This window comes from Urocitellus parryii, chromosome 9, assembly GCF_045843805.1.
Source record: "Urocitellus parryii isolate mUroPar1 chromosome 9, mUroPar1.hap1, whole genome shotgun sequence".
NCBI classification, from domain to species: Eukaryota; Metazoa; Chordata; class Mammalia; order Rodentia; family Sciuridae; genus Urocitellus; species Urocitellus parryii.
The window spans coordinates 6,893,230-6,920,267 of NC_135539.1; the positions used below are offsets into that span (position 1 = coordinate 6,893,230).

At 51.4% G+C, this 27,038-nt stretch overlaps 1 protein-coding gene across 1 annotated transcript; it reads right to left on the minus strand.

Moving 5' to 3' along the window:
• Window positions 1-1,057: 1,057 nt before the first annotated feature.
• Kctd5 (potassium channel tetramerization domain containing 5) lies at window positions 1,058-26,838 on the minus strand. The gene is made up of 6 exons (XM_026385399.2): window positions 26,547-26,838; window positions 14,079-14,187; window positions 12,132-12,223; window positions 10,335-10,430; window positions 8,430-8,555; window positions 1,058-2,780 (listed from the first exon to the last, which is right to left on the minus strand). The coding sequence occupies exons 1-6, from the start codon at window positions 26,796-26,798 to the stop codon at window positions 2,751-2,753; spliced, it is 705 nt and encodes a 234-aa protein (XP_026241184.1). The 5' UTR covers window positions 26,799-26,838; the 3' UTR covers window positions 1,058-2,750.
• Window positions 26,839-27,038: the final 200 nt, after the last annotated feature.

Below are 27,038 nucleotides of genomic sequence, written 5' to 3' on the forward strand. Positions count from 1 at the left end.
CCCCAGAGGTCCATGTGCTTGGCGCCCAGTGTTCAGAGGTGGGGATCTAGGGAAGTGACTGGATCATGAGGGGGCTGATCAATGGATTAATCCATTGATGGGCTCATAACTGAATGGACTGCAGGAGAGGTACTCATCACCAGCTCCTTCCTGGCTGCCACGAGGTCAGCAGGTCCACTCCACCATATCCTCCCCTCCACATCCTGCCTTGCCAAAGACCCAAGCCCACAGAGCCAGGCGACTACCTACTGGAACCTCAGAAACTAAGTCAGAATAAATAAACCTGTCCTCCTCCAAGTTTTTTTTTTTTTAATATTATTTTAGTTGATGATGGACCTTTATTTTATTCACTTGTTTATATGAGGTGCTGAGAATCGAACTCAGTGCCTTACACATGCTCAGCAAGCATTCTACCACTGAGCCACAACTCCAGCCCCTCCAAGTTGTTTTGTCTCGGTGACAAGAAAGCTCACACTGAGCAGGGTGGGGCTCCCTCCCTGCCCAGCTGACCCAGTAGACTGTAAAGCTGTCTCCTACTTAGTCTTCTGTTCAGAAGGAACACCTACCATGCTGAAGCCCCTCCCAAGTGCTCTTGGCCTTGCCCAGCTGAAGTGCCTCAGCACGTCCAGGTCCTGGCTGCCATCAGAAAGACCTCGAGCTACACCTGGACTCCTTTCCATGTGCCCCAGGCTGTATCCAGACACCTGAAAGCCTGAACTCTTGGCCCCACATGGGTGACCCCCACCCTCCATCCTAACTTGGATAAACACAACAGCCCCCAACAGAGCCCTGGGTTGGGTTAGACCACCAGTTGAAAGAGGAGCTGCACACCTGGAAACAGGAGGGACAAGGCAGGAATTCAGGTGGCAGAGAGTCTGATCAATAGCAGGGAGTCACACCTCTAGGGGACACTGGGGGTGGGGCCCTTGCTCAAGTGGGAGCTATATGTCTGAGAGGGCGGGGCCCTTGGGTGAGCAGTGTGGCGCTCCCGGCAGTAGCTTTGCATGCATTTGAAGACACTAGAGTTGCTGGGCTCATTCATAAATACACAATTTTATTTGCTATTTTCAGGGGAAACTTAGGCATTAAATGGTAAGCTGATAAAATACGGATACCTAAAAAAGTACAAAAGTATAAATATCCCCTTAGAATAAATTTTAGTGAATTAAGTCTTAATATTTTTAAATTAAAAAACAAAAACAAAACAACCCACAAGCCTATCTATTATGTCAATGTCAAAATCAAAAAATGCTAAGCACCCAGCAGTTCCCCAGGGCCAACACAGGGACACCTTCCCTTGGAGCTCTGCTGGGAGGACCGGGTCAGCCAGTGGCTAAATCTGCCCTATAGAAAGGTTTTTATAAATTGTTTAAGCTGAACCTTTAACAACATACAAGAGGCCTTATGAAAGGAGGATGTAAATCCTAGATGCTGGAGAACTTAGTTAATCAGGTTATTGGCAAAGAAGAAAAAAAAGAGGACCTAGGCAAGAAGTTTCTGGAAGCATTGACATTAGACAGTGTCAGAGCCTCTGACCTCACACAGGCAACTCCAATGGTCAGTCTGCACAGCTCTCCTGGCAAGCAGAGATCAAGAGGCAGAGCTTGCTCACTGGGGCCAGGCCCCCAGCCCCCACTGAAGAGTCTCAGAGCCTGCAGGGGGCAGCCTCTACAGCAACCCCAGCAGCCTCGATGGCACACTGGCTGGGTCATGTAGGTTGTGTCAAGTCTCAAATGCTCCAGGAGTATTAGAAAGAAGAACTGCATAGTTATACAGAGATAACAGAGCCGGAGAGGAAGAGACACATGATGCACTGTAAACATCCCGAATCTTCAACGTGACTCGGAGTGTCAGTTCCAGAAGCCAGGGGACAGGGCCTCCACCCAGCCTCCATCCCAGATGCGACAAAGGCACTGGTGGGCACCAGCTCCCTGATGAGTCCGCAGGTGGAACCCATGAGGCAAACCTTCTACCTCCCTTTAAACTATTTGACAGATCCATCTAAAACATAGCAACATTTTTAGGCATTTCTAAAGAGTATAAACATTGGGTAATCTATCCATACTTAAAAAAAGGGATACAAAGTTCTCTTGCCTGGAAAATACAAATCAAGAAGCCTTGACTGTGGAGGCTGGAATAAGAGCCTGGCTCTGAAGGAGGCGGTCCTCAGGGTAGGCGCCCAGAAAGTAGTGATGATGCGGAGGCCACCATTGTCAGGGGTCTTCGCCGAGGTTGAGAAACTGTCAACTGATCACACTGGAGGCAGAGCAGCTTCCCTGACCCAAGGATGATGTTCAGGTGCTCAAGCAATGACCACCAGGCATCTGGACCTGAGCCACAGTGCGCTGGACAATCCACATGGCTGCTGTCCCTTCCTCCTGGTGAGGCCTGAGCTGCTATCGCAGACTATGAATGTAGCACCAAGGGCCCTGCCCTTCAAATGGTCTTCAGGACTGCGCAGGCTAGTTGGGAGCACCCTGCCTCAGTCCCACGCAGCACTCGGAAAGAACAGAGCAGGCTCCCAGAGAGAGCCCACTTGGCCCCTGTGCCTCCTCCCTGTGGGGATGCCTGGCCTTAGACAGCTGGGCCGTCTCTCACCACCCACCTCTGAGGCAAAAAAGGATGCACACCCAGATCTCTAGAGAAATGATCAAAAGCAGGTTTCTTCTCACAGACGTACTTCCTGGACATGGCGGTTCACTGAATCTTGGGAAAAAGTATATCATTTCTTCGGCTGTCAGTACTGTATCTCACATCCTTGAGCCTCGTTCTTGCAAAATCTGAAAAATAACACATGCAGAGTGAGGACTCAAGCCTGACCAGTCCTGCTCTGCAGAGCAGAGCCACAGACCTGCAGTCCACCCCAGGCAATTGGCTCAAAGCCTGAGGACCCTGTACCACAGGCTAAGGTCTCAGCTGGCAGGCTTAGGGACCTTCAGTGTGGGGAGCCAGCTCCTCAAACTCTCCATTCCCCCCCCCAAATCAAATAGATCAGCCCCCAGACCCTTCCCCCCATGAAACAGCAGACCCATCACCACTCATGCAGCCCTGGCTCTCCTCTGAGACACCTGCCTGACCACAGAAAACCTTCAAGTATGGGTCATGCTGGGGAGATGCCCTCAGTGTCTTGACCCCACCTGCCCAGCACATCCCTCTGCTCCCTGGCAGCTATGCTCACACCACTGGCTCCATCTCAGAGCCTGACCTCAGGGGACCCTCCCCTTATGGCTTCTCTCACTGGCACAATCCAGTCCACTGTGCACCCAACTAAATAGGAGTGGGAGCTCCTGGAGGCCTGGGGACAGGCTAGGGCCCTGGCAAATGTTACTGAGTCAAGTCCTGGGCAGGGAAGAAGACCTCGTCTTGAGGCAGGGTGTGCTAGAGCTGGCCAATCCCACCAGGAGCCACTCAGCTGCTCCTGGCCACTGCTGCAAGTAAAGAGGCACTGCCAGAGCCCTAGCAGCAGAGAGCTGGCCCTTGGGAGGCTATCAAGGGCTTAAAAGAAGGCCAGGGTCTCTCGAGCTACTCCAGCCTGTCTGCCAGCACCCCAAACACCCTTGCCTGTCTCCACAGACAGCTCTGGGGGCCAACTGCTGCCAATGACTCCCACTCATGTCAGTACCTTGAGGGGCACTTCCTACAGGACTGGGGAGCAGCAATTCTCCTCAGGCCTAACAAAAGCAAGCCCCATGAAGTATGATTCCGAGTCTGCCAAGACTCGGGAGGTGACTCGAAGACAGTTCCACCCTCCTGCTAAGGGACCAAGCCCCAGCCACCACTAGCCCCAGTGCAGAGCTGGAGCCCAGTACACCCAAGAGAGGGTCTGCATTGGCAGAACTAGAGTGAGTGACTTCCCTGGGACAGTGTGACTCCCTTGAGGGGCCAGACCTGACAATCCCCAGGGCTTGTGACAGCATGCTGTCACCATTAGCCCTCCCAAGACCAGCTGACACCATCTGCCCGGAGAGAGTACAGTGTAAAAACTCCCAGGCATGCTTCCGGCAGGGCTGTCTTCCACAGGAGGTCCAAGTCCCAACAGAGACCCTGTGGTGTGCTTGAGGCTGCGCCCAAAGCAGTGCCACACTGATAGGTCTGGCCACTTACATAGCCTCACACTGGTATGTCCTGGGGCAGAGACCACCTCCTGTAGCCTAGATCTCCTAGAGATGGGGGCCACCAAAGCATGTTCTCTGATAGCACAGACTTGGGAGGTAACTGTCGGGTGGGGAGGGGACACTGAAAGAAGTCCCCCTCCCTCTAGGATGTTGGACCAGGCTCTGAGTCTCAAGCACCTTCAGATAATCCTCTCCTCTGCCCAACCTGGTGGTAGGTGTGGCTCCCCTGTGTTCCTGTGGACCCCACAATTCCCCAAGTCAGGCACCTATCATAGCTTAGCCCCATGGCAGGTACATCTGAGGTCCTGCTACCCACATGGCTGTTGAGCCCTACAATGGATGATGCTGACAGAGGCTGTGACACAACCCCGAGTCTCACTTCAGAGACTCAGAGCAAAAAAAGGAGAAGAGGAACAGATTACTACTTTTTATGTTAAATAACAATACTCTTAACTCAATATGGTGGCATACCCCTGCAGTCCCAGCTCCTTGGAAGAGTCTGAGGCAGGAGGATCACTTGAGCCCAGGAATTCAGGGCCAGCCTGGATAGCAAAGCAAAACTCCATCTTTGTGGGGGAAACACACACACACACACACAACTGAACCCACCCAGGGCCTGTACGTGGCAGGCAAGTACTCTATCAGACATCTCAAGCCCCCTTATTTTATTTTGAGACAGTCTCGCTAAGTTGCCTGGGCTGGCCTAGAACTTGATTCTCTGACCTTAGCCTCCTGAGTGGCTGGAGTTATAGGCATGCGCCACCAGGCCTGGTTTCTTTTATTTATTTAAGAAGGTTACCAGAAGATTTTAAAAGACCACATGGAGCTCATGACAAATTCTCTTAAAGGGCCAGATGATAAATACTTGAAGCTTTGAGCGTCAAGAGGCACTTATATAATCACCTAAAAGCACTATTCAAACAAAGAGTGAGCTCGAGGACTGTACACAGGCAGACCAGGTCCCTGGGCTGCAGTTTACAAGGCCTGCTCTAGATTTTTTTGGTTAGTTGTTCACCTTGAGAGGCTCAGCTGGCCAGGTATATTTCCTTATGTTCCCTTGTACACTGAGCTGCTCATGGGGTGGTGGTAAAGGCTCCTAGCCTGTAGGGCTGGGCCTACAAGATGAAGGCCTCCCAGGGGATGGGGGAGGAGCTGGCCTTGCTGCCCATCACCACCCATGTACTCTCCTGTGTGTAAGGGAGAGACCAGGCAACCCTGCTGAGTGATGCTATAGTTGGGTTCTAACAAAGGTCCAGCCTTGCAGACATGAAAGGTGAGACTGGGCTAAAGCAGAGACTGGAGGAGAAGCTGGATGCTATGGGCACTGCCCAACCTCAGGCAAATGGTAGAAGTTCAAACACAATTGCTGCCCTGTGGTGACATGACAGAAGCACTCCTAGCCTGAAAGGCTTGAGTATGAGCGAGAATCTGGGCTTTGGCCTCTGAGATCAGAGCCACCGACTCCTGTTCACCCAAGATCCTGGCCCATGACCAGCAGGAAGGCCACCCCTCAGGGGCTGGCAGGCTGGAGTGAGTGTTCCCTGCCGGGCCCTGGAGTGCTCCTGGGTCCATACCCACTGATGCCATGGTCTTTCCTGACACAAATGGCTTGGTAAGTGCCCCAATTCTTCTGCCCATGGTAACCATGGAGGGGTACTATGGCAGAGCAGTGCCCAGTGTCTGTATGCAGACCTTGGCTCCACCTGCAGCTCTACTGTGCATCTACAGGTACATCTATTGGAGGTTCTGTGCATCTACAGGTGCATCTATTGGAGGTTCTGCACAGGACAGGTGTGTGGGAGGGGCTGGGACAAGGGTCCAGTGGGGCCACAGGTTCAAGGACACTAGGTGCTGGGTCAATCTGAAGGGCTGCAGAGCTCACCATGACATTACACTTAATCTGAGTCACTGCTTTGGTACCCCGTCTCCTCGTCGTCACTCTGGTGCGGCAACGTGCAGCAAGGGAGAAGAAGACACGGGTGTCAGCCAAGTGCAAACCAGGCAAGGCAAGAGAGCTGTCCACTGGATCACCCTGAAGGAATCCCCAGGCTCAGAGTGCCACAGTTGCTTCCTGGAGGTGGACCCACCTGCAGCAGGTGCTCATCCTCTATGGTTGCTGGGCAGTTTGGCCCCGTGACCTCAGCTACCTGGAGGTGACTTTCAGGCCCACAGAACCTCCTGCTGGATAGGATGGCCTTTATCTGCCAGAGGCCAGGAACCACGCTGCTGCATGATGGAGGGTGGGGCCCTGGGTCTGAGACTAAGCCACATGCGCAGTTAACTGATCAATCTCAAAGGGAGGGGAAGGGTTCTCCTGGCCTCTGCCACATGTCACCTCCTGCAGCTGCATGCCTCTGTAACAAATGGTGACTACTCCTGAGACTAACCTGGAAAGTTCTCAAGCCTGAGTAGTTTGGGAACCTCCTGCACTTGTGGTTGGCAGTGGAAGCAAGGGTGCTCACATGGGGTCTGTCCCTCTTGTAGTGGGCCCAACTCCTCATACTGGCCATAGCCTTGATATCTCTCATTCTCATCATTCCCAGCCTGAAACAGAAAAGGCTGCCTAGCATTGCCAGGAGGGCACCAAATGCTCAAGGACCCTAAAAGGCAAGGCTCAGTATAAAGAGGGACACTAAAAGGCAAGCCACAAGGTGACTCGCTGCCCTCTGAAGTGTGGCCCTGTTCCATTCAGGCTGTGTGCAGGTGTCCCCAAACAACTCTCTTCCAGATCTGGCCCATGATTTTCCACTGCTCCCAGGGGGCCTGGGTTCTGCCCTACCCTCTGGGGAGCTACTGCTGCCCCCATTTTGAAGCTGCTGTAGCTGCTCTACTTCAGAGCCAGGTATTTTTGGAGACAGAAATAAGGTCCTGCTTTCAACAGCACTAGGACTTGGGTCATTCCTGGAGCTTCCTCACAACACATAATGTATCCTTCCTGCAAATGAAAAGCCACCAGAGGGAAATGAGCCCTGGTGAGCTTCGGATGAAAACTGCAAGTTCAGAAAGAAAAGCTTCTAAAAATAAAACCATCTATAAAAGAGTCCTACTGTTGCTCAGAGACAGAGAGGGGTGTCCCCCTAGGACAAGGCTGGGGTCTGGTGTAATAATGGTCATCATCTAGACCTTGGACACAATGGGAGCTCATCCCAAGCCTGGAACCAGGACCCTGGCTTCACCTCAACTGCTAAAGGACACTGTGGGCCTGTCTGGCTTACATGGTCTTACGTCTTGAGGTGGCAGTGGTGGCAAGGTCTGGCCTCCTGCAGGTGTAGGAGGTGCAAGGGAGGCCAGCATCAGACGCACCCACAGCACTGGGTGGGAATGCATGGCCTCCTGGAGACCCCTGGGCTGACTGAGTCTATCAGTTCCCAAGCCCTCACCCCAAAGAAGACCAGGGAAGATCCAAAGGGATAGCCCTGGATAGGTGGCTGCTGTCCATGGTAGACACTGCTGGCAGCCAGCCAGGGGACACTGGCCCAGAGTCAGATTGTCACAGAGCCCCTGGTTCAGTGTTCTCACTTAAAAGCCTCCCAGACTGGCCTCTTCCTGCACCCACACGATGCCCTCTTAGGCCCCTCATCAGGATCACGTGGGGGCCCCTGGAGCTGATGTAGAGCTCTCTGTCTACTGTTTGGCTCTCAGGCCAGGGGCCAAGCCAGCTCAGGCTGTGCTGGGTGCTTGCTGTAGGGGCAAGTACGCCTGTGTGCCCTAGAGCCCAGCTCTGAGAACATGCCTGGAGGATATGCCACTATGACTGGTCACTTGTGGGCAGGCCACAGGACTAATCTAAAACTAACAAGGCAGACAACTCTCTGTACTTTTACCCTAGCCGCCACCACATCCTGGAGGAGACAGAAGAGCGTGGACTGCTGCAGGGCAGACTCACAGGACTGTAGAACCTCCTTTACACACTAAACCCAACTCAGAGACCTGTGGCCATGGGTGAGGCCACTGCTGATGCTGAGAACCAACCCGCAGCTTAAAGGCCTAAACCCTCCCCCAACACTGGAGGTTGTCCCGGGAATGGAGGATTCCTGGATTCCACAAGAAACAACCAACAGTGGCGATCCTGAAACACAAAGAGTCCCTGACAGCAGGTCCAGTGGATGCTTCCAGAAGCAGCTCTGCACATGGGTTGAGAAAACAAGGATCAGTACTCATTCCAGGAGGGTCTACTGATAAGCCAGGCAGTCCTCATGAGGACTTCAAGCCATCAGGAAGAAAGCCTTTCAAAATTCAACCTTCAGAGTCTCCCACCAGGAGGGCTGGCAAGTCCACAGCTGCTAGGGCACCAGAATGTTCCTGCACACTCACCTTGGCCTTCTCGCTGGGCTCACTGGTTGTGCCATATGGGGTGTTGTGCAGCTCCTTGGAAACCACACAGAGGAACTCGGCCTGGTCTTCGTTCCCATAGTTGTAAGAGGAGCCGATGCTGACCAGCTGGAAGAGAGACACAGGCTGTGTGGAACATCTCAGGCTTTGGCCAAGAGGTTCTGGTGAACTGAAGGGAAATTCACCCAGAAACCCTTGCAGGAGCATGCACCTGCACCATGACATTATGCAACATGCTGGGACAGGATGCTGTTTCTGTTTCTGGGCCCACCGGAGATGCTGACTGGCTTCCCTGGAGAGAGGGTGCATGGAGTGAGACTAGTGGGAGACAGGGCCAGAGCTTGTACAAGTGCTGCACAACCTGTTTGTCCTTGCTGGCCACCACCTGGCCCTCTGCAAGACTGAGCTGGGGTGGGGTGGGGAAGGCAGAGGCCAGGCAGCTGAGAGCCTGGAAAGCTGAGCCTGTCTCTGAAAGTGGGACTCTAGAGAAGCTGTGGTTTGCCACATCTCAGTATGCATGGGTCTAACTGTGCCTGACCTGCTGGGCATACCCTTGGACATTTTAACTTGCCTAGAATACTCCAGGACATTCCATGCTATGTGGGGATGGGGCAGAGGACCAAACTGGCTGCTGCAGACATGCATAGGGGACTAAGTTACAACACTGCCAACAAATGTTTTTGTAATTTAAAACACAAAACTAATCAAAACAAAGATAGCAACGGTATAGTAAAGGCATTAACATAATATCTACTGAGCCAAAGAACAGCTGAAAGGCTGCCAGCAGTGGCACAGTCCATCTGGCAAGCCGTGACCAATGCAACAACAGGGACAAGATGGTGGGAGGTGGTGGGTCCTGCCAGGTGAGATAGACTGTAGGGATGCTGGCCTTGAGTCAGAAAGTTGGGAACCCCACAGAGGAGGACACAGAAACCCAGTCTTCCAGAGGTCCTAAGCAACTTGGTGACACTTCATCTCAAAATACAAAATAAAAAAGGGCTGTGGATGTTGCTCAGCAATTAAGCACCCCTGGTTCAATCCCTGGTACCATTAAAAAAAAAAAAAAAGGATCAAATAAGGACTCCAGATCCTGCCCCAGTGTTGCAACAGCTTGCCAACCCACAGTCCTCGCCCTGCTTTGGGGTAGCAGAGCATCCTTATCAGGTGCAGAGGAGTGCTGCAAGGTACTCAGCTCTAAATGAGGATGACCCAGCCCATGGATCCAGAGCTGGCAACGACAGCTTTCCAGCACCTAGCTCTGTAGGGCCAAGACATGTTCCTGCTTGAGTCTCTGGCATGATTCTTTTATTTCTTTAGAGTACTGGGAATTGAACCAGGACCTTATGCATGCTAGGCAAGTGCTCTACCCAGAGCTATATTCCAGCCCTTGTTTCTAAAATTAATCTGAGATAGGGTCTCACTAAATTGACAAGGATGGCCTTGAACTTGTGATCCTCCTGCCTCAGACTGAGTAGCTGGGATTACAGGCATGTGATGCTGTGCTGAGTTCTAGCATGATTCTGATGGGACCTGGGCGGGAAAGACTGGCAAACTTGACCCGATGGAACCCCCAGGAGGGCAGGGACAGCCTCTGCCTGTATGCTGCAGAGACAGCAAATGCACACCCATAGTCAGGATGTGCTAGGGAGGCCAGCTCCACACATGGAGGTGTGAGGGAGGTGGCAAAGAGTTCTTGACAGCTGCACCTTCCTCAACCTCCCACAGCCACTGTGTCAGGAAGGGTGGGGCATGGCCGAAGGCTCCAAGACTTGATGATATCACGGAATTCTGTCTCTGGAGACTTCTGAAGCAGAGGTCTCCTCACTGTACTTGTAATCAGATTTTAGCTGCAGTGTAGGCTACTGCAGCTAGCCAACAGCCTCTCACCTGCTCAAATTTCCAGCCATCGGACATGGTGGACACCATCTGTGTGAGCTCCTCCTCCTGACACTGCAACACACGATATACATGCTTCACAGGCACCTGCAAGGACAAGGGTTGCCGTGAGGCCAAGACAAGCCCATACCCAGCAACCCTGCCCATGTGCCCCTGCAGGAGAGAACTCCACAGGGATCCACAGGTCCTAGAGCCCAGAGCAACCCTGAATACATCCACACAGCCGCCCACAGCCTGAACAGCAGTGTGTGCCACTTCCTTGCTTGCCTCCAAAAATATTTCTACTTCTATATTCCAAAATAAAATGAGTCATGCTCCTCAAATCTTGAGAGCACCTGTAGCTAGATGTGAATACAAAAGAATGCCCACTTTGGCCACAGGCAGTCTCTGGATTGACCAGCTGGGAAAAGGGACTAACTGGAAGAGCCTGAGAGAGAGCCAGACACACACATGCAGGTCCTCTCCCAGTATTAACTGGCTTCCCATGCCCACATCTACCTCCTAATCCTCAACCAGCCCAAAAGGGATCCCTGTGCTGGGCTCCAGGCAGGCTTCTATCCTGGAGACTTGGGCCCACAGGACCCTGCTAGAAACAAAGACGAGCTAAGTCTGGGCTCCACCCTCCTGGAGCAGCTCTAGCAGAGGCCACAGCACAGGGAAGATGAGGGCCCAGGTGGCTGGCACTCAGGCAGTATCTCATATGCCAGTGACACGTGGCTGACAAAGTCACACAATGAACCTGCTGTTGCCCAAGTCTATTAGACAGCATATGATACTGGCTACCACTACTACTGGAGGGCCAGCTCCTGGGAGTGGGTCTTTCTCACCTCTGCCTCAAAAGTAGTTGCACTGTTGTGAGTGGGGCTGGGATGGAGGAGAAGAGGCAAACAGTACAAATGAAAGAACCAGGGAGCATCTGGGATACATTTCCTACTTGCTGGAAGAGGAATGTCTCCCTAGACCCAGTCCTGGCACCAAGTGGGCTCCCGCAGAAGAGGGAAAGCCAGAGGCAGGTTACATCCATGACCCTGGCCTGACCTGGCTGTTATTGTTCCTGGGTCCACTGGGTGTGCAGGAAGAAAGCAAGCAAGACCACCACAGTGGGAAAGCCCATCATGGGGTGGGGATATTGAGAGGGTTTAAGCATACTGGCCATAGTGCTGATATCACCCCACAGCATCTTTCTGGAGCAGAACCAGCTTGATGAGGGCTCAGCTGTTCTGAAGCACAGAGCTGGCATGGTGACAAGATCAGCTGGTACCTCCTTCACAGAAGGTGCTGGATACAACCCTCCTCCAGCAACACCAGCCTAATGGGTGAAAGACAGCTTCTGACTGTGGCCATGCACCATGGTCCCTAGGAGGATCCGCAGCAAGCATGCACACCATTCAGAGCCTGACCTCTCCTCTTTCCCAGGAAAACCCAGCATTCTCTGTGCCTGTGCAGACCCCTTGCCTTTATCCGGTGCCCCTCACAGTTTATCACTGTTTTTCCATTACACTGACCACTGGAGGCCTCCCTGTTTCCCCAGAACCCATTCGTTTCACTGGACCTTCCTCTCCTCCATTGTGTTCACCACATCCAACCTCTGTCTGTTGTCCCACTGGAGGAGGCTCCCTGAGGTGGGGCCAGGAAAGGCTGGATGGATCCTGTATGGGACACTGCAGGAGCTGAGCTGGAGGGTGAGGCTACTAGGCTCTGTTCCAAAGGCCTCATGTGAGAGGGCAGGTGAGCTGTGCCTACAGGCCAGGCCTCCAAAGCTTCCAGTGCATTAGTCACTTGTCTCACCTGTGATGTTTTGCTATCTCGTTCTCTAATTTTGTCCTTTACAAGTTTTATTAGTGAGGTGATGTTGTAAAATTCTGCTTCTTCCAACACTCCTGGAATAGAGGAAAATAACAGACTTTCACCAGACTGGACCAAACAAAAATAGTATTTCATACCTGCCTCTCTCCCCAGGCCCAGCCTGTCCTAAGTTGTCACAGACCTGCTGCTCATAGCACTCAGCAGAAGTGAGGGTTCAAAATGAGAGATGGGCCACATATGGTAACACATACATGTAATCCCAGTGACCCAGTGACTTGGGAGGCTGACACAGGAAGGCTATAAACTTGAGACCAGCCTTGGCAACTTAGCAAGATCATGTCTCAAAATAAAAATGAAAAGGGCTAGGGATGAGGCTCAGTGGCAAAGAGTCCCTGGGCTCAATCCCCAATACTAAAAAATAAAATAAAAGAGGAAGGGTGATGTTTATTAAACATTCCCTTGCAGCCTCCCTCCAGTGACATACAGGGGCGGAACAGCTGCCCTGGGCCCACAGATGCTGGGAGAATGACTGGCATTTTCCCTCTGCACCCTGGCCACTTGTTCTGAGCCCTAGTTCTTCCTGCTGGGAGCCTGCAGGTGTCACAGGTGCAGGCCATGGGGTGGTAAGCCACAGCTTCCTGTGTATCAGTCACTCACTCCTATCAACTCTCTTGAATAGGCTCCCCAATTCCACAAAGACCAGATGGCTGAGGGCTGCTCCTGGTTCCAGTGCTCTTTCCAAAGCCTGCCATCCACAGCGCGCCATACTCGGAGACACGAAACCTCCCAGTTAGCAGCAGATTCCCAGGGTCCCGTTTCAAGGATTCCTTGTGGGCATGGGTCACTACCTCATTTTTTCAGCCCAACTGCATGACAACTAGGAACAACACACAGCAATGTGGGAAGGACATGGGGCAGGTGAAGCACAGGGCAGCCTGAAGCCAGAGACACACACACACAGGAGGCTGTCCCAAGTAGTCAGTGTGTACATGTGAAAAAGCCTGGGCTGATGCAGACACTGCACATGGGCAGGAAGTATGTATCCTCTGGCCTCAGGGCACAGCAACCTGGGGCTTCTCAAGCTCAGGAGGAAGGAGAACACCAAGGTTCAGAGAAAAGAAATGGAGATGCAGCAGGGGTTAGAGAAATCAAGCAGTCTAGTCTAGACAGACTGCCACAGAATCTCCCTGGCCCTTCCTGAAAGAAACCCCTGGCTTTTCTGAGCCAACACCAGAGCATAGAGTCTACCCTAGGGCCTGGTGCTGGGCAGCCTGCAGATGGGCAAGTGTCCCACACTCTGATCAGGCAGGATGCAGTGGCCAGTAAGGTAGGCAGTACTCAGATGATAGTGTGGAATGTCACTACCTTGAGCTGTCCTTGGAAAGCAGGCAGAGGATCCTAAGACACTCCACAGGTGTGCTAGGGTGTCTATGACACATGGCTTCAGAAACATGATAGATAAAAACAGCTACACCCCCCCCCGCCCGCCCAACACACACACCAGATCCTTGAAAGAGCAGAGTAGCCTTGGCCACTTGGCCCACATCTCAGGCTCTTCTTCCACAGCAGTCCTGACAGGCCACTGGGTAGCCTCTCATTCTCAAGAGGCCTGTGAATGGCAGTGCAGCAGCCCCCAGGGCCACATCTGCAGAGAAATGTGGGGTTGCAGCTTGAGGTGTCTGGTTCTTCAATGGATTGACCAGCACCTTCACCAGGGGCTTGCCTTTGAAAATAAGGTCTCTGGGGGCTGGGGTTGTGGCTCAGTGGTAAAGTATTTGCTTAGCATGTGCGAGGCCCTGGGTTCGATCCTTAGCACCACTTAAAAATAAATAAATAAATAAAGGTATGGCATCCAACCACAACTAAAATAAATAAATAAATATTTTAAAAACAGAAAATAAGGTCTCTGTGCAAAAAAGGATAGCCTACCTTCCTCAGCGAGGTCTTTGTTAATGACCAGCTTCCCATGTCTCAAGTAGTTCAACACAGGTCCAAAGTACGTGGGATCTCTGTCAATTAAATAGGCACCAGTTTCATCCTATGAAACAGAAATGTCATCAGTCATGGATGAGAAACTAGTGGCTTCTGCAGTTAGAGTAAGACTTGAGTGCATCTGGTTGGCACACACTCACCCACCCAGCACCAGGCCTGTGTTCACAGTACCTCAAGGCTCTCCCAGGCCTCCTCTAAGCCGATATGTCTGGCTCCCAGCTAGAAGACAAGTTTCAGCTGTTTCCTGAGTTTGCTCCAGAGTGAGGTGATGTGGCTGCAAGTAATTTGGGATGCTGTGGCTGGCAGGGTCTGGTGCTACAGAGACACAGATGTCCTTGTGCCGATGAGGGTGGGCCTCTCCCAGGCATAGCCTGGCATCTGCTCTGGCAGATGCCCAGGGAGAACAGCAAAGTCAAGGCTCCACTGGGGTGAGGCCACAGTCCTGGCTTCCTGGCAGCTTTCCTAGCCCTTTCCTCACAGCTCCGGAGAATTCTGAGAAACCACGTGGCATGACCAATCACACAGTCTCCTTCATTGTCATAGGCAGGGCCTTCCTGAACAGAAGTCAAGGACTGGACTGGTCTGGATGGCAGTGGGGGCCTTCTGATTGCCAGCATGGAAGAAGGTAGCCTCTGATTGCTGATCTCTGATCCCATTGTCAAGAGCCTCCTTAGGTGAGCAGCACATCAACAGCCCACACAGGAAGCCCTATTTTCTGTTGAATGGTAGTCCCTGAGCTTTCCCAGAGACTGTGACCACTATGGGAGCCCTCACCTCACAGCCAGTGGTTTGCAGTCCATGGGAGCTCAGCTATGCACGACACAGCCCACTCACTCAGCAGGCACTCAAACTGACCTAGCTTCTCCAGGGGGCAGTGGGATTTCTGAGGCTGTGGTGGCCAGCCAAGTTCCCCTTGAGAGCTGATTCCTGTCACATGTATCAGCCTGGAGGTAGACACACCTCCCCAAGGCATGAAGTAGCACAGCTTCTGCATGACCTGTTACACCACATAGCCCTAGGGCCCCCAGAAGCAGGTGATACACAGATGCCCCAAGGATAGATCTGGAGGGGTGGGTAGTAAATTCCTGTCACCCCCACCCCAGACTCAGGCCCACAAATTGGCTGCAAGTAATTTGGGCTGCTGAGTCTGGCAGGGCCTTTTACTACAGAGACACAGGTGTCCTTGTGCTGATGAGGGTGGGCCTCTCCTAGGCATAGCCTGGCATCTGCTCTGACAGACGCCCAGGGAGGACATCAAAGTCCACAGCCAAATGCTGGGAAGAATGAGGACTCTACAAATCAATAGGATGGACTCAATTTCCCTCTTTAGAGGCTTCTGAGCTCCTGTGGGGCCTCTGCAGGTACAGGGCATGGACAGTGCTGTATGTGACCCTCAGTGGGAGCTGTTGGCCAGCTCCAGTCCCAGGGAACAGCATCAGTACCTCTGCAGAAGGAGATTGCTAAACCTCTAGGACACAGCATGCCCATAGGCACCAGAATCCCGAGAGGAGGTGGTGTCTTGGCTACAAAGCAATGTGCCATTAGGACCCTTTTTTCTTCATGAACATCAATTCCTATAGTTGGGCAGTAAAACCTGGTGATTTCAGGGTTCTCTCCCCGAAACCGACAGGCACAAAACTATAAAAACCTGTTTTTCTTAGACCAAAGGGATAAAGTTGAATTCTGTGGTTTAGATAAAATCAGAGAGCTCCTGGGGTGTGGGGGTGCTGGAACCCAGAAACCACTTGCTCCAATCAACTCTTTTCTCTCCCTGTGGGCCTGCCATTTCACCCCACAGCAGCATCCTAACCCCATACAGACCTCCTGACTCCATGCTTGACTCCTACCTAAGGCTATACCAGCTGGACTGACCAGGCTTCCCCACCCTGTGGCCCTGGCCTTTATTTCTAGAAGTTACCCCAGGGACCATCCCCCTCCCAGCCTGGTCCTCCAGCTGCGCTCCCAAGGACCAGGGAGACCAGAGTCTAGAAGCAGTCCTGCCCGCCTGCTGAGGACAGCCACCATTTCCCAGTGCCAACCATGTGGCATGTGCATATCACCAAACTCAGGACTTAGGAAGCTACCAAGAAGGAAAGGTCCAAGACTGGGGCACTGTGAGGCACTGAGATTGATCCTCAGCACCACATAAAAATAAACAAATAAAATCATGGTGTCAATCTACAATTACAAAAAAAAAAAAAAAAAGGTCAGAAGGGGGATTGGGCTCATCTCTGCCTGGACACCCTCCTACAGGGCCTCCCTTATAATGCCAGCTATGATGTGAGTCAGACCGTGGGTTCAATGCCACACTACCCCAAACCTCAGTTTTTTTCTTAAGTAGAACAGGAACAAGAGCAGTTCATTGGCCTCATGGGCAGCTCAGAGTACCAGGAAGCTGGGGATGGCCCTGGCCTGTGTGCCACAACTGCCAACAGATGTCACACATGCTGCAGAGCCTGGGCTGTAAGACTTCCTGGCAAGGACAAGCTGGGCACCCCTCTGGGTACTGGGACTGGCAGAGGAGAAAGAGGAAGTTTTCTGAGCACCACAAGCCACACAACTGCAGCCCAGACCTCCTAAGCCTGGAAGGCAAGGGCATGAGAGAAGGAGAAGGGACTGTGGGTGAGCAACAGAGGAAAACATGGCAGCAGGATGTTGTGGTGGGCCACAGGGAACTGGTCCAACTGGCACTGGTGCTTGGCTCTGAAACCCCAGAGAAGGGGAGATGAGCCTCAGCTGCATTTGAGCCCTGGCAGGCCTTCCAGATTCAGCCTTACTGGGGCTGGCTTGTCACCACACATGCCCATCAGGAGACAGCTTTTTCCTCTTGGCATTGGGGAGCACTCACCACTGAGCTACATCTCTAGCACTTTTTAGAGACAGGGTCTTGCTAAGTTGCCCTGGCTGACCTTGAACTTGGAAGACCTCCTGTCTCTGCCTTCTGAGTGACTAGGATCACAGGTATGGCCACCGTACCTGCCAAGAGACAGCTTTCTGGTGGACACTTTCAAGGAACTCCTGCCCTAGGTCTGACCTCTCAGCCTGGAGCACTCCTGGCTCAGGGCAGAGACAGGACACATCCAAGTAATGGACATGGGGCTTTTCAAGGCAAGTCTGCCAACTGGGCTGACGGCACCTTCTCAAGGTGCTCATCCATCCCCAAGGCTGCAGACTTCACAAGTGGTAGGGCAGGGAAATCGAGACCCAATTAGCCTTCCTATGGCTTTAGCCACAGCCTCTTCTTCCAGCCCACACCCTGTGTTCTCATGCTGAAGGCCTGTGTGCCTATGCAGCAAGTAAAAGGGCAAGCTAAGATCTATGTGCAGACCCCACTTGCACTAAGCTAAGAAGCAACTTTAAAGCAGCAGCCTCCTGGTGACTTCAGAAAAACAAAATCAAAGGAACCCAAGACATCTGCTTTAACCTTGCTGCAACCAAGACTGGAAGACAGGAAGAGCATGAGGACCCTGAGCACACTGACCAACACAGGCCTGTGATACCTGTGGGCCCCAGGCTACTTGGCCTAGGGAGATGCCAGCAGCACATCAGGCAGAGCTGCCAAGGACATAGGGAGAAGCCAGGCTCAACAAGGGCCCCCATGCAAAGAGCCCATACACTATCAGCAGAGGGCCACAAGCAGGCACAGAATGTGGCAGTGGGCAGCAGGAGACTGGGCAGCAGAGCTTGTAGAGAGTGAAACAGCCCAGGGCCAAGTTCACATCTAGACTCCCTTGCCAGGTCTCAGCTGCCCCATTGGTTAAATAAGACATTTAGCCAAGATAACCCTTAAGCTTTTTCTGGCTTCAGCTGTGTTCTAGTCTGACTCCCTTTCCTCTAACAGGTGGGCATTTGGCTCTGTCTTGGGGTATGTGTATGACAAATTATAAGAGAAAGAAAGCCACATATCTGGTCACTGAGATGAATGAGTGGGAACTAAAACCCAGAAGTGAGGTGCACCTGGCCAGGCTGGTCCTTTTGAGGCCCTGCCTATATACATCTTTATACAAGAAGGGGTCAGTTAAAGCTGAGGCCCAGATACAAGGGAATGAGTGTACCTCAGGTGAACCTCCACTAGCTTATGACTTGTCTCAAAAATTCATATGAATTTTACACTTAAATCCTTATTCTTGGGGCTGGGGTTGTGACTCACCGGTAGAGTGCTTGCCTAGCACGTGTGAGGCCCTGGGTTCGATCCTCAGCACCACATAAAAATAAATAAATAAAAATATATTTTTTAAAATCCCTATTCTTTTTTGACTATAAGATATGTTTTCCTAAAACTCAAAAAGTCATCAGAGGCAGTTGGCCAAATTCACCAAATGAAAGCCAGCCGAGAGGACCCATGGAGATAGTGCCTCTGAGGCATAAACCCTGGTGCCCAGTCAGTGCCTCCTGTCCTCTGGAGTATAGTCTGGTTTGATAGAGCATTTCAGAACCTGCTCACCACTCCTGACACCCCTATACAGGTTGGCCTATACAAAAGAGGGATTCAGACAGGGACCTTGTCATGACACTTTCTTCCCACCATGGCACAAGCCTGAGCCCAAATACCTCCAGGTCTGCCCAGAGTCCCTCCAGGCCCCATGGAATGTTTGGCTATAGTCATTTCACATGGCCCCCTTTTGAAGTGAGGCCTGAGCCCATGCCTAGGCCTGCCAAAGTAACCTGGACTGATGATCCAAGCAGAGCAAAGGCCAACAGAAGCTGAAGAAAGAACAAATGACCCTATACAGGCTACACCTCCCACAGAAACCTGGATTGTCCTATGGCATCCCTCAGAGCACTCTGGTGCTTTTCTTTTGGTGAGCACCTTTCAATCAGGTGGACTTCCTTAATAAAGGAGGCACCACTTGGACAAAGGTCAAGGTCAGAGCCAGCAGGGCCAGGAAAGGGAGGGAGCAGGGTGCAGCATGGCTCTCACACTGGGATTCATGGGAGATCTCAATTTCCATAGGAAGGTCTGGGTCCTAAAACAAGACTCTACAACCCACCAACTCCCACTTGGATACACATGGGCAAGACAGCTCAGAGTCCCACTGTAGAGGCACGCTTCTCTTGAGTTAACAAGATCAAGGTGAGCAGTGCAGCTCAGGTGGGGGCCAACAAGAGTGCGGCTTCAGCACCATACATCCTAGTATTGGTAATGCAGCTTGGGGCCTCTGTCCTCAACAGAGATAAAGAAAACAGAAAAGCAGGAAACATAAAACACTCAATTTCAGAATGAGTCTTTGGCTCATTCATGCAAAAGCTGTGACAGGATCATTCTGGGATATATGGAACAGTAACTGGAGCTGACTGAGGAACAGCCATTATTGTCACCTGCTCCCAGATCCTGTGACACGCGGAAGGAAGCCCTCATGGTACACACTCAGGTGGTTATACTTCTAAAACCAAACAGACTGAGAGGTCACAGCCAGGACTGAGTCAGGGTGCAGTAGTGGGCTGGCTGGCCAGACACCTCGGTTCTTTCTTCTTCCTTCTTTTCTGTCCTTTCCATAATTCATGTAGCAAGCAATGTGCTACATCTGTATGGTGGGAAGGTTTGTTTTGTTTTTTTGAAAAAGAGTCAGACTTAAGTCTGCTTTCTCAGCAAATCATTTTTCTCTACTGACATTCTTTCCCCACTTCTCACTGAATTAGTGTTTGACCTACTTGAGGCAGTGCTGGCTTGAAAAATACGCATCTCCCTTCAAAGGCATAAGAAAGGGATCACTGGACTTAGCTTTAAACATTTAATGAGGGCCAGCCCCCCACCCCCATACTATGGGTCCATATGCTGGCAGGGCAGGCTGGTGATACCCAAGTTGACATTGAGTGAGCCCAACATGGAGGCTGAGCCCCTAGTCTCAAGGAGAAGCAACCCTGAGCCTGAGCCACTGGCCATGCCATGGCAGGTGTCCACAGACATCTTTCTAAGAGGAGCAGATAGTTGCAAAGACAACGTCAGGCCTAAGTCACATATGCTCCCAGGAGACCCCTGACCATCAGCCCCAAAACGGGGGTGGGGAGACATGACCTGACCGACAAACCTGACTGGGCAGCACCAAGTGAGCCTCCTGACCCTGTGTTTTGGATTAGAAGAGAGTCCTCAGAGAGGCCCAGGGGGAGGTGGGCCACTCTATTCACCCACAGTCAGACCTCCACCCACCTCACTGCTGTCATCTACCCAGGGCTCACCCTTTCATTCAACCAGGTAACCCTGGAAAGAGCAGGAAGAGGAGTTGAAAGCTCCAGGTTCTCAGGTAGTGTGGAGGCTCCTGCAGTCATGCTGAGAACTCTACAGAATGTTCACACCCAGCCCCATTCTCTTACCCCACAGAAAGGGACAGAAAAAGTACCCACCTGACTGAGAGGGACAAGGCATGGCCACTGGAGGGGAATCCAGAGGGTAAAGTACTGTGAACAAAACTTGTGAGGTTTCTCAGCTGAAATCTAAATACATGCAATTTTCTGAGCATCAACATTTGTCAACATTAGAAATACCATTTTTGGGGGCTGGGGTTGTGGCTCAGTGGTAGAGCGCTCACCTCACATATGTGAGACCCTGGGTTCGATCCTTTTAGCACCACATAAAAATAAATAAGTAAAATAAAGGTATATTAAAAAAAAAATACCATTTTCACTTTGCATGTGCTACCATGCCTGGCTTTGTTTTGTTTTATGCAGACTTGTCATATCCTTGACCCAAAAGAGACCCTAGACATCACCAATTACAAGTGAGGAAACTGAGGCCAAGAAATCAGGGAGGCTTATAAGAAGCCTCTGAATTCACAGAACAGGGCCAGGACTCCAGCACCCTGGTACCCAGGCCTACTGCCTCCAAACGATCACTTCATGTAGCAAGGGAGCACCTCACTTCATGTAGCAAGGGAGCGAGAGTCTAAGAGAGCTGGCGTGCACACTGCACCTTTCCTCCATGAGACCCTGTGCTGGAGACTGGAAACAGCTACAGACAGGGAAGGCAGGTGCAGCAAGAGCTCCAGGTGAGACAGGGAAGGCAGGTGCAGCAAGAGCTCCAGGTGAGATGGGGAGGGGGTGAAAGGTATGTCAGGGCTGAGTCACTGAAACTCTGTATAACCCCAGCCAACTGCCCAGGGAGAGTGTCCCTCAAGACCCTAGGGCCTGACTCTCAGGATGCCTCCTCACTGACACACCTGGGGACTAGAATTAGGATGTCAGCAATTACAGACTCAAATGAAGCCCTGCAAAAGCAGATATGAGTGGAGTTGTGAGGGGGAGCCCACATGTGAGGCTCCTAGGGCTTTTTGTGGAACAAATGTGCTTCGAATTCAACAAATATGGGTCCCTAAGCTGTGTGAAGAAGCCTGAGATTTGCTTCATAGTGCCCTCCTAGCTCAGCAGGACAGAAGCCCACCTATAGCACAGGAAAAGGCAGGCAGATGCTGTGTCAATCTGCCTCTGTGGGGGTGAGTTGTGGGCAGGTGCAGTGTGCCACCTCTCCAGGACATCTATATAGCTCCAGCTGCTGTGAACACTTAGCCAGCAACAAGGGGTCATCCATTTGCTAGGTTTCTTGGGTGGTTTCTCCCCAGAGAAACCCTTGAGCTACAGCAAACTCCCAAACAAATCCCCAGCAGGTATCATCTCCTTACTGCTGGTTTACAGAATAACAAAAAACTGCCAGCACAGACAGGTGGAAATGTGGTCATGCTGCCAACCCCACCTCTACCCCTATAATCTGGAGGTGACACTCCCCACTCCCTCAGAGTCTCTAAGCCACATGCTTCAGTCCCCTCAGTGCTGGCAGTAGGGTCAGCATTCAAGGACACTGCGGCCAGGACAGCCCAGCCAGAGACTCTCCCCCAGCTCCTGTGGTGCCCAAGCCTGCCCTGTAGATGTCCCCAGGATCACCACTGTCACCTTCAAGGTGGCCTCTGCTCTCCTCACTCGTGGCCATGCAGGCAGACTGAGGACAGAGTTCTTTCTTCCTCACTGGGGCCAAAGGGCAGGCCCTCAGCTCCTCCTCCTCACAGGGTACTTCCTGCACCCAGAGGATCCTGCCTCTCCTTATTTGTTTTAGAAAACATATCTCAGCCTACTGGCAGCAAGAAACAGGCCACCCAAGCCTGATTTTCAAAAACCAGGCCAAAGTGTGGAGACCCAGAACCAAGGAGGACAACTGAAGATGCTGGGGGAACACCCTGCACTCAAAAGCCTACGTACCAGAGCCCTGGAGCTATATATTTTAGGCTGTAAGGCATCAGGTGTCTTGCTCAGACAGCCCTGCCAGCCCTTCAGAGCACAAGCTCTGCTATCCAGAGCTGGGGACCCACCCTCTAGGGGCCTGTTCACCTGCAAACAGCCAGGAGCTTTGGGCAGTGTGAAAGGGCAGAAGGGGGAGCAAGGGAGACAAGCAAGGTGGGGACCCCCAGCCACACACAAGCCTTGGAGGTGCTTAAGGGGAGCTGTCCACCCTGGCACAAAGAGGATTATAATAATGAGTGTGAGAAAAACAGGAACAAGAATAAATTCTGAGGGGGGAAAAGAGCATTCTCAGTGTATCCTTTCTAAAACCAAAGTACAAAAACGTAATTAACAACAACTTCTGCTGACTGCATTGGCTGGTGCCAGGTAGGGCAGCTCTCTCCTCATCCTGAATCTTCATAGCTACCCCCTGGAGAGGCATCACCTCCACTTCACAGAGGACAAACATAAGGGTCAGAGAGTTGCACCCCGAGTCACACAACAGGGTCAAACCAGGCTCTCAGAGACTGGAGTCTCTTTACACCAAGGAAATGACCATCATGCCTACACCAGCCTGAAATATTCTTTCTTTTTTTAATTTAAATTTAAATTTTATTTATTTATTCTAATTTGTACAGCCTGGAATTTTCTATGAGTGAAGGGAGAAGCTGCTCAAGTACGGTCTGATCAGAGCCAGTGTGCACCTGAAGACTGGGTCAGGCACACTGGGATATGCTCTCCTTGGAAAGGCCCAACTTATGAAATGGCAAGACCTCCTGGGCACCAATTGTGGCCTGCTCAGGGTTGAGGGGTTTTCACATGAGGCACCTTTCAGAGGTGACCACAAACTCAGAGAAGACAAGTACCCACTGAAGAGGGGTAGGGCAGCCTTAGCACCTAATTTATGGTCAAGGGTCAAGGACACTCTCAGAGCCACATTCTCAACTTGAGTGCAAAGTGAGACATGCATGCCTCAGACACCCACTCATGGCCTCTACAGCCAACGCAACTCTGCCTAGTGCACGAGATGCTTGTGGGGATTCTGCCAGTTAGTTTCTCACTTCTGATTTAGTTACATGGAACATAATCTGCCATTTCTACTCTAAGCAATCCCCACTTCTCTTGCCAAGCAGCTGATTCAAAGATGGTTCTCCCGCCCACATCCCATTCCCTGGCCGCCTGTAAAATTCCTTTCATATCTTTTCAACCCTAAAATTTGCCAGCACCAAGTGCAACCAGGGTGGACATAAGAAGTGCTGTGATTGCCCCCAAAGACCCATCTGATGCCACCATATCTACAAGCCCAAAGTGAAAAAGTGGCTCTCTTGTAAGGGGAGACGCTCCTTTGCAACCAGCAGTTTTCTCCAGGTCTGGCTCAGTTGCAGAGACAGAACCCTCCTTGATCCTCATCCATCCAGATGGCTTCCAACCAAATAGTATTTGCTATGTCCCTTTACTTCCTAAAGTATATCCACAATAAAGCAGGCCTGGTTCAGACACAACAACAAACTCTACTGTGTTTCCAACAATACCTCTGGAATACAACAATACTACAGATCACCACTGAGACGTGGCCAAAATGAATTAAATACTAACTTTTTACACAGCATTCTGATGGGCAACTCAGAAAGGAGTACCAAGTCTGGTCTGCCTTAAGGACAACATGGGAAAGAAAAGTGACACAGGAGAGCTGATGAGCAGATGCTGAAATGCACAACACAGCCACAGTCCCACTGGAGGAAGTCCCAGGAGGAAGTGAGAATTCATCAGGCTGTCTAGAAACAGAACCTCATAGCAGCAGTGGGCCCCAAGACAACCCCTGAGACAAGAGGGTTATGGCCCGGGGCACAAGGCATGAAAGGCAGTGGGTCCTAAGCTATGCCTGGAGTATTGGGGGTGAGGGGCAGTCACAGCCTAGAGGCTTAGATATGGGGCTGCGAAGCAGTCAGCCAGCCCCTGGACATGCCTGTGTTGCCCACCCTCCCCAACAACCTGCCCATGTCTTTAGAAAGCATCCTCCAGAAGACGTGCAGTAACCATTCCCGTAGCACCTCACTGACAGCTGCCACCACACTCTCCTGTGAACTTGAAACCCAGCAGGTTCCCAAAAGATTTCTTGAGAGCCTCTTTCTCTAAAATCTCCTCACCCAACTCTCATCCCAGTGTCATATTCTGCAAGCCCAGTGCTCAATAAACACTAGTAAAGTGCCAGGCAGGGATATTACACCAGGTCCTTACTGAAGTTCAGTTCTAGAGGTATCTGTCAGGTATCCTTTCCTTAATCTTGATGAACTATGGAGTCAGGACTTGGAGATACCTACACATGAATCAACATCCTGTTTATCTTCGACCATGTAATTAGTGGCCTCCCACTGCTAGCACCCCTTTCCCCTCCACCCCGTCCTTAAGACACCTCACTCAGGATTTAATTATCATGGTGGAATCTCCTGGGACATTCTTTCATCAGAACCTGGGGGATGAGGGAAAAGAGAAGATAGAGCATTTTATACACTTTCTTATTTGAAGTAGAACACTCTAGTAATATGACTAATGTGAATTAACATTATTCTTTCTAGCAACTTATCTGTGACTAAAACTAAACCTTATTTACTCTCAACTATATTATGAGACAGGGATTGTATCTGCCATATTACAGTCATGCTTGGAATCTTGGCTTTGCAATTTAGAAATCAAGCCTAATTAAGTGATGATTAAAAAGAAAAACAATTACGATAGACTTAATAGATTATCCCCTACCAAGAATCCTTATTACAGTATGGCATAATTTTTAAAATGGTCTTAAGAGAAGTAAAATCAAGGGTTGAATAAATTTAACTGCACTAAAGTCAATCGGTTCTGAATCTACTGTTCGGGTGCTGAAAAAGCAGTCACTGGAAAGAACCCAGTAGAAAAGAATATTAAAAACAGATTTAATATATAAAGCAGGGATTCTTGGGTAGAAAAGCAAGTGAATAGTCACTATGACCCACTGTTTAAAAAGAAAAACCAACAGTAAAACATACACCCACACCATAAATGGAAAATGACAGCTGACAAAGACCTATTTCCATACTGGAGATGACAGTCATTTTCTTCCAGGTCAATCTAAGAGTAGAGAGCTTGGTCAAATGAGCAGCAGGAACGGCTGGCTGGGGGTAGGGAGGGCACACTGGCATGGATAGAAAACCCTGATTTCTGCTTAGGATGGATGATTTTGCTATAACTCAAAAATTTTCATTTTCTGGTCATAAGGTCAGGCCATGCTGACACTGGTCTCTGTCAGAGTTCTCAAAGTAAAGAACCTTTCTGGATTCTAGAGAATATATAATCCTTCCAGAGATTCTCCAGCAAGGCAATGTCAGGCTGGTAAAATATACAGCCAAGCGCAATCATGTCAACTGGAAGACCCAGCAAAGTCAGCATAAGGTTTAGGAGTTGCCTAGAAAAAAATCAAGACAACTCTTCTTCAATCAGACTTTTTTTTTTTTCTTTCTCTCCTGTCGGGTGATGCACACCCTCATCTAACTCTTGTAAAGGTAATAATAAAAATAGCTCCGATTACCACCCGAAAAGTATAAATGTTTACTTTGATCAAAGACAAACTGTAAAACTAACCTGGAAATTCCTATCCTTTTGCAAGGATGGTGGGGAAACTAAGTTTAATAGAAAAGCAGATCAGAAGAGAAATAGGAAATCAGAATAGAAAAGCCTCTCCTTGAACCACTAAGCCACCCACTAATGTGAGCAACACTCCCTGTGAAAAGTCTTACTATGGGTGGCACCTTCTAAGAGCTGCGGAGCCGGTGCGTGTCGCGGATGAAAAGGATGGAGCGTCAACTCTGTAAATGCAAGTCACCGGGGAAAGAAGGCCACCGTGTCAACCTCCATGCCTACGTTAATTCAAACGTCTGAAAACACGAGATGAACTCAAAGAGTTCTCCATTTCCAGAGCCAGCAAGTACGCTGGGGCGGAGAAGTGTTCACACACCCAGGGCAAGAGTCTACGGAGAAAAAGTAGGTCTGCAGCCAAGTCAGGGGTCTGGGGAACCTCCTCCTCCGCCACCGAAGGCGGGAGCTCGAGGGCGAGGGGCGCCCGCGGGGCAGCGACGGGGGTCCCTGAGGCAGCGGGCGCCAGGGCGCCGTGCTGTCTTCTGACCCAGGCGCGGGGCCGGGCCCCCGGCTGGCCTGCGCGGCCCTCACCTTGTCAGAGTCCAGGTCGGGGTCGGCCTGGCACAAGCGGTACAGGAAGGACTTCGGGTCCCGGCACAGCGTCTGCCGGGTGGTGAGGAAGTAGGTGCCGCCGACGTTGAGTCGGACCCACTTGGACACGCCGCCGGGGCGCTGAGCCAGGGCACCGAGCCCTGCGCTGCAGCGGCGGCATAGGCTGCCCCCCAGTCCCGCCCCGAGGCCGCCTGGGGCCGGCGGCAGCAGCTCGAAGAGATTCTCCGCCATGATCTCAGCAAGCCCCGCCACAGCGCCCCTCCGCCGGAAGTGTCCGGCCTTTAATAGTGTTCTCCGCGCTCTGTCCCGCCCACAGGTCCGCCCTAGTAAAGCGCCCGCCCCGGAGTCATGCGGGAAGCGGAAGTTCCGGTCCAAAAAGGCTGCCGGCCGTGTTCCCTTCCGGCCCGTGCAGGCCCTGGTTTCCCGCGGGGATCCCGGGTCCCGCCCCGATCAAAGGAAGAGTCAGGCTCG

Coding starts and splice junctions, on each gene's coding strand:
- Kctd5 (XM_026385399.2), bottom strand. CDS start 26,798: ATGGCGGAGAATCTCTTCGAGCTGCTGCCGCCGGCCCCAGGCGGCCTC. Junction 14,188..26,546: donor CCGACCTGGACTCTGACAAG/GTGAGGGCCGCG, acceptor TCTGTTTCATAG/GATGAAACTGGTGCCTATTT. Junction 10,431..12,131: donor GAGATAGCAAAACATCACAG/GTGAGACAAGTG, acceptor TTGTCCTTGCAG/GTGCCTGTGAAGCATGTATA.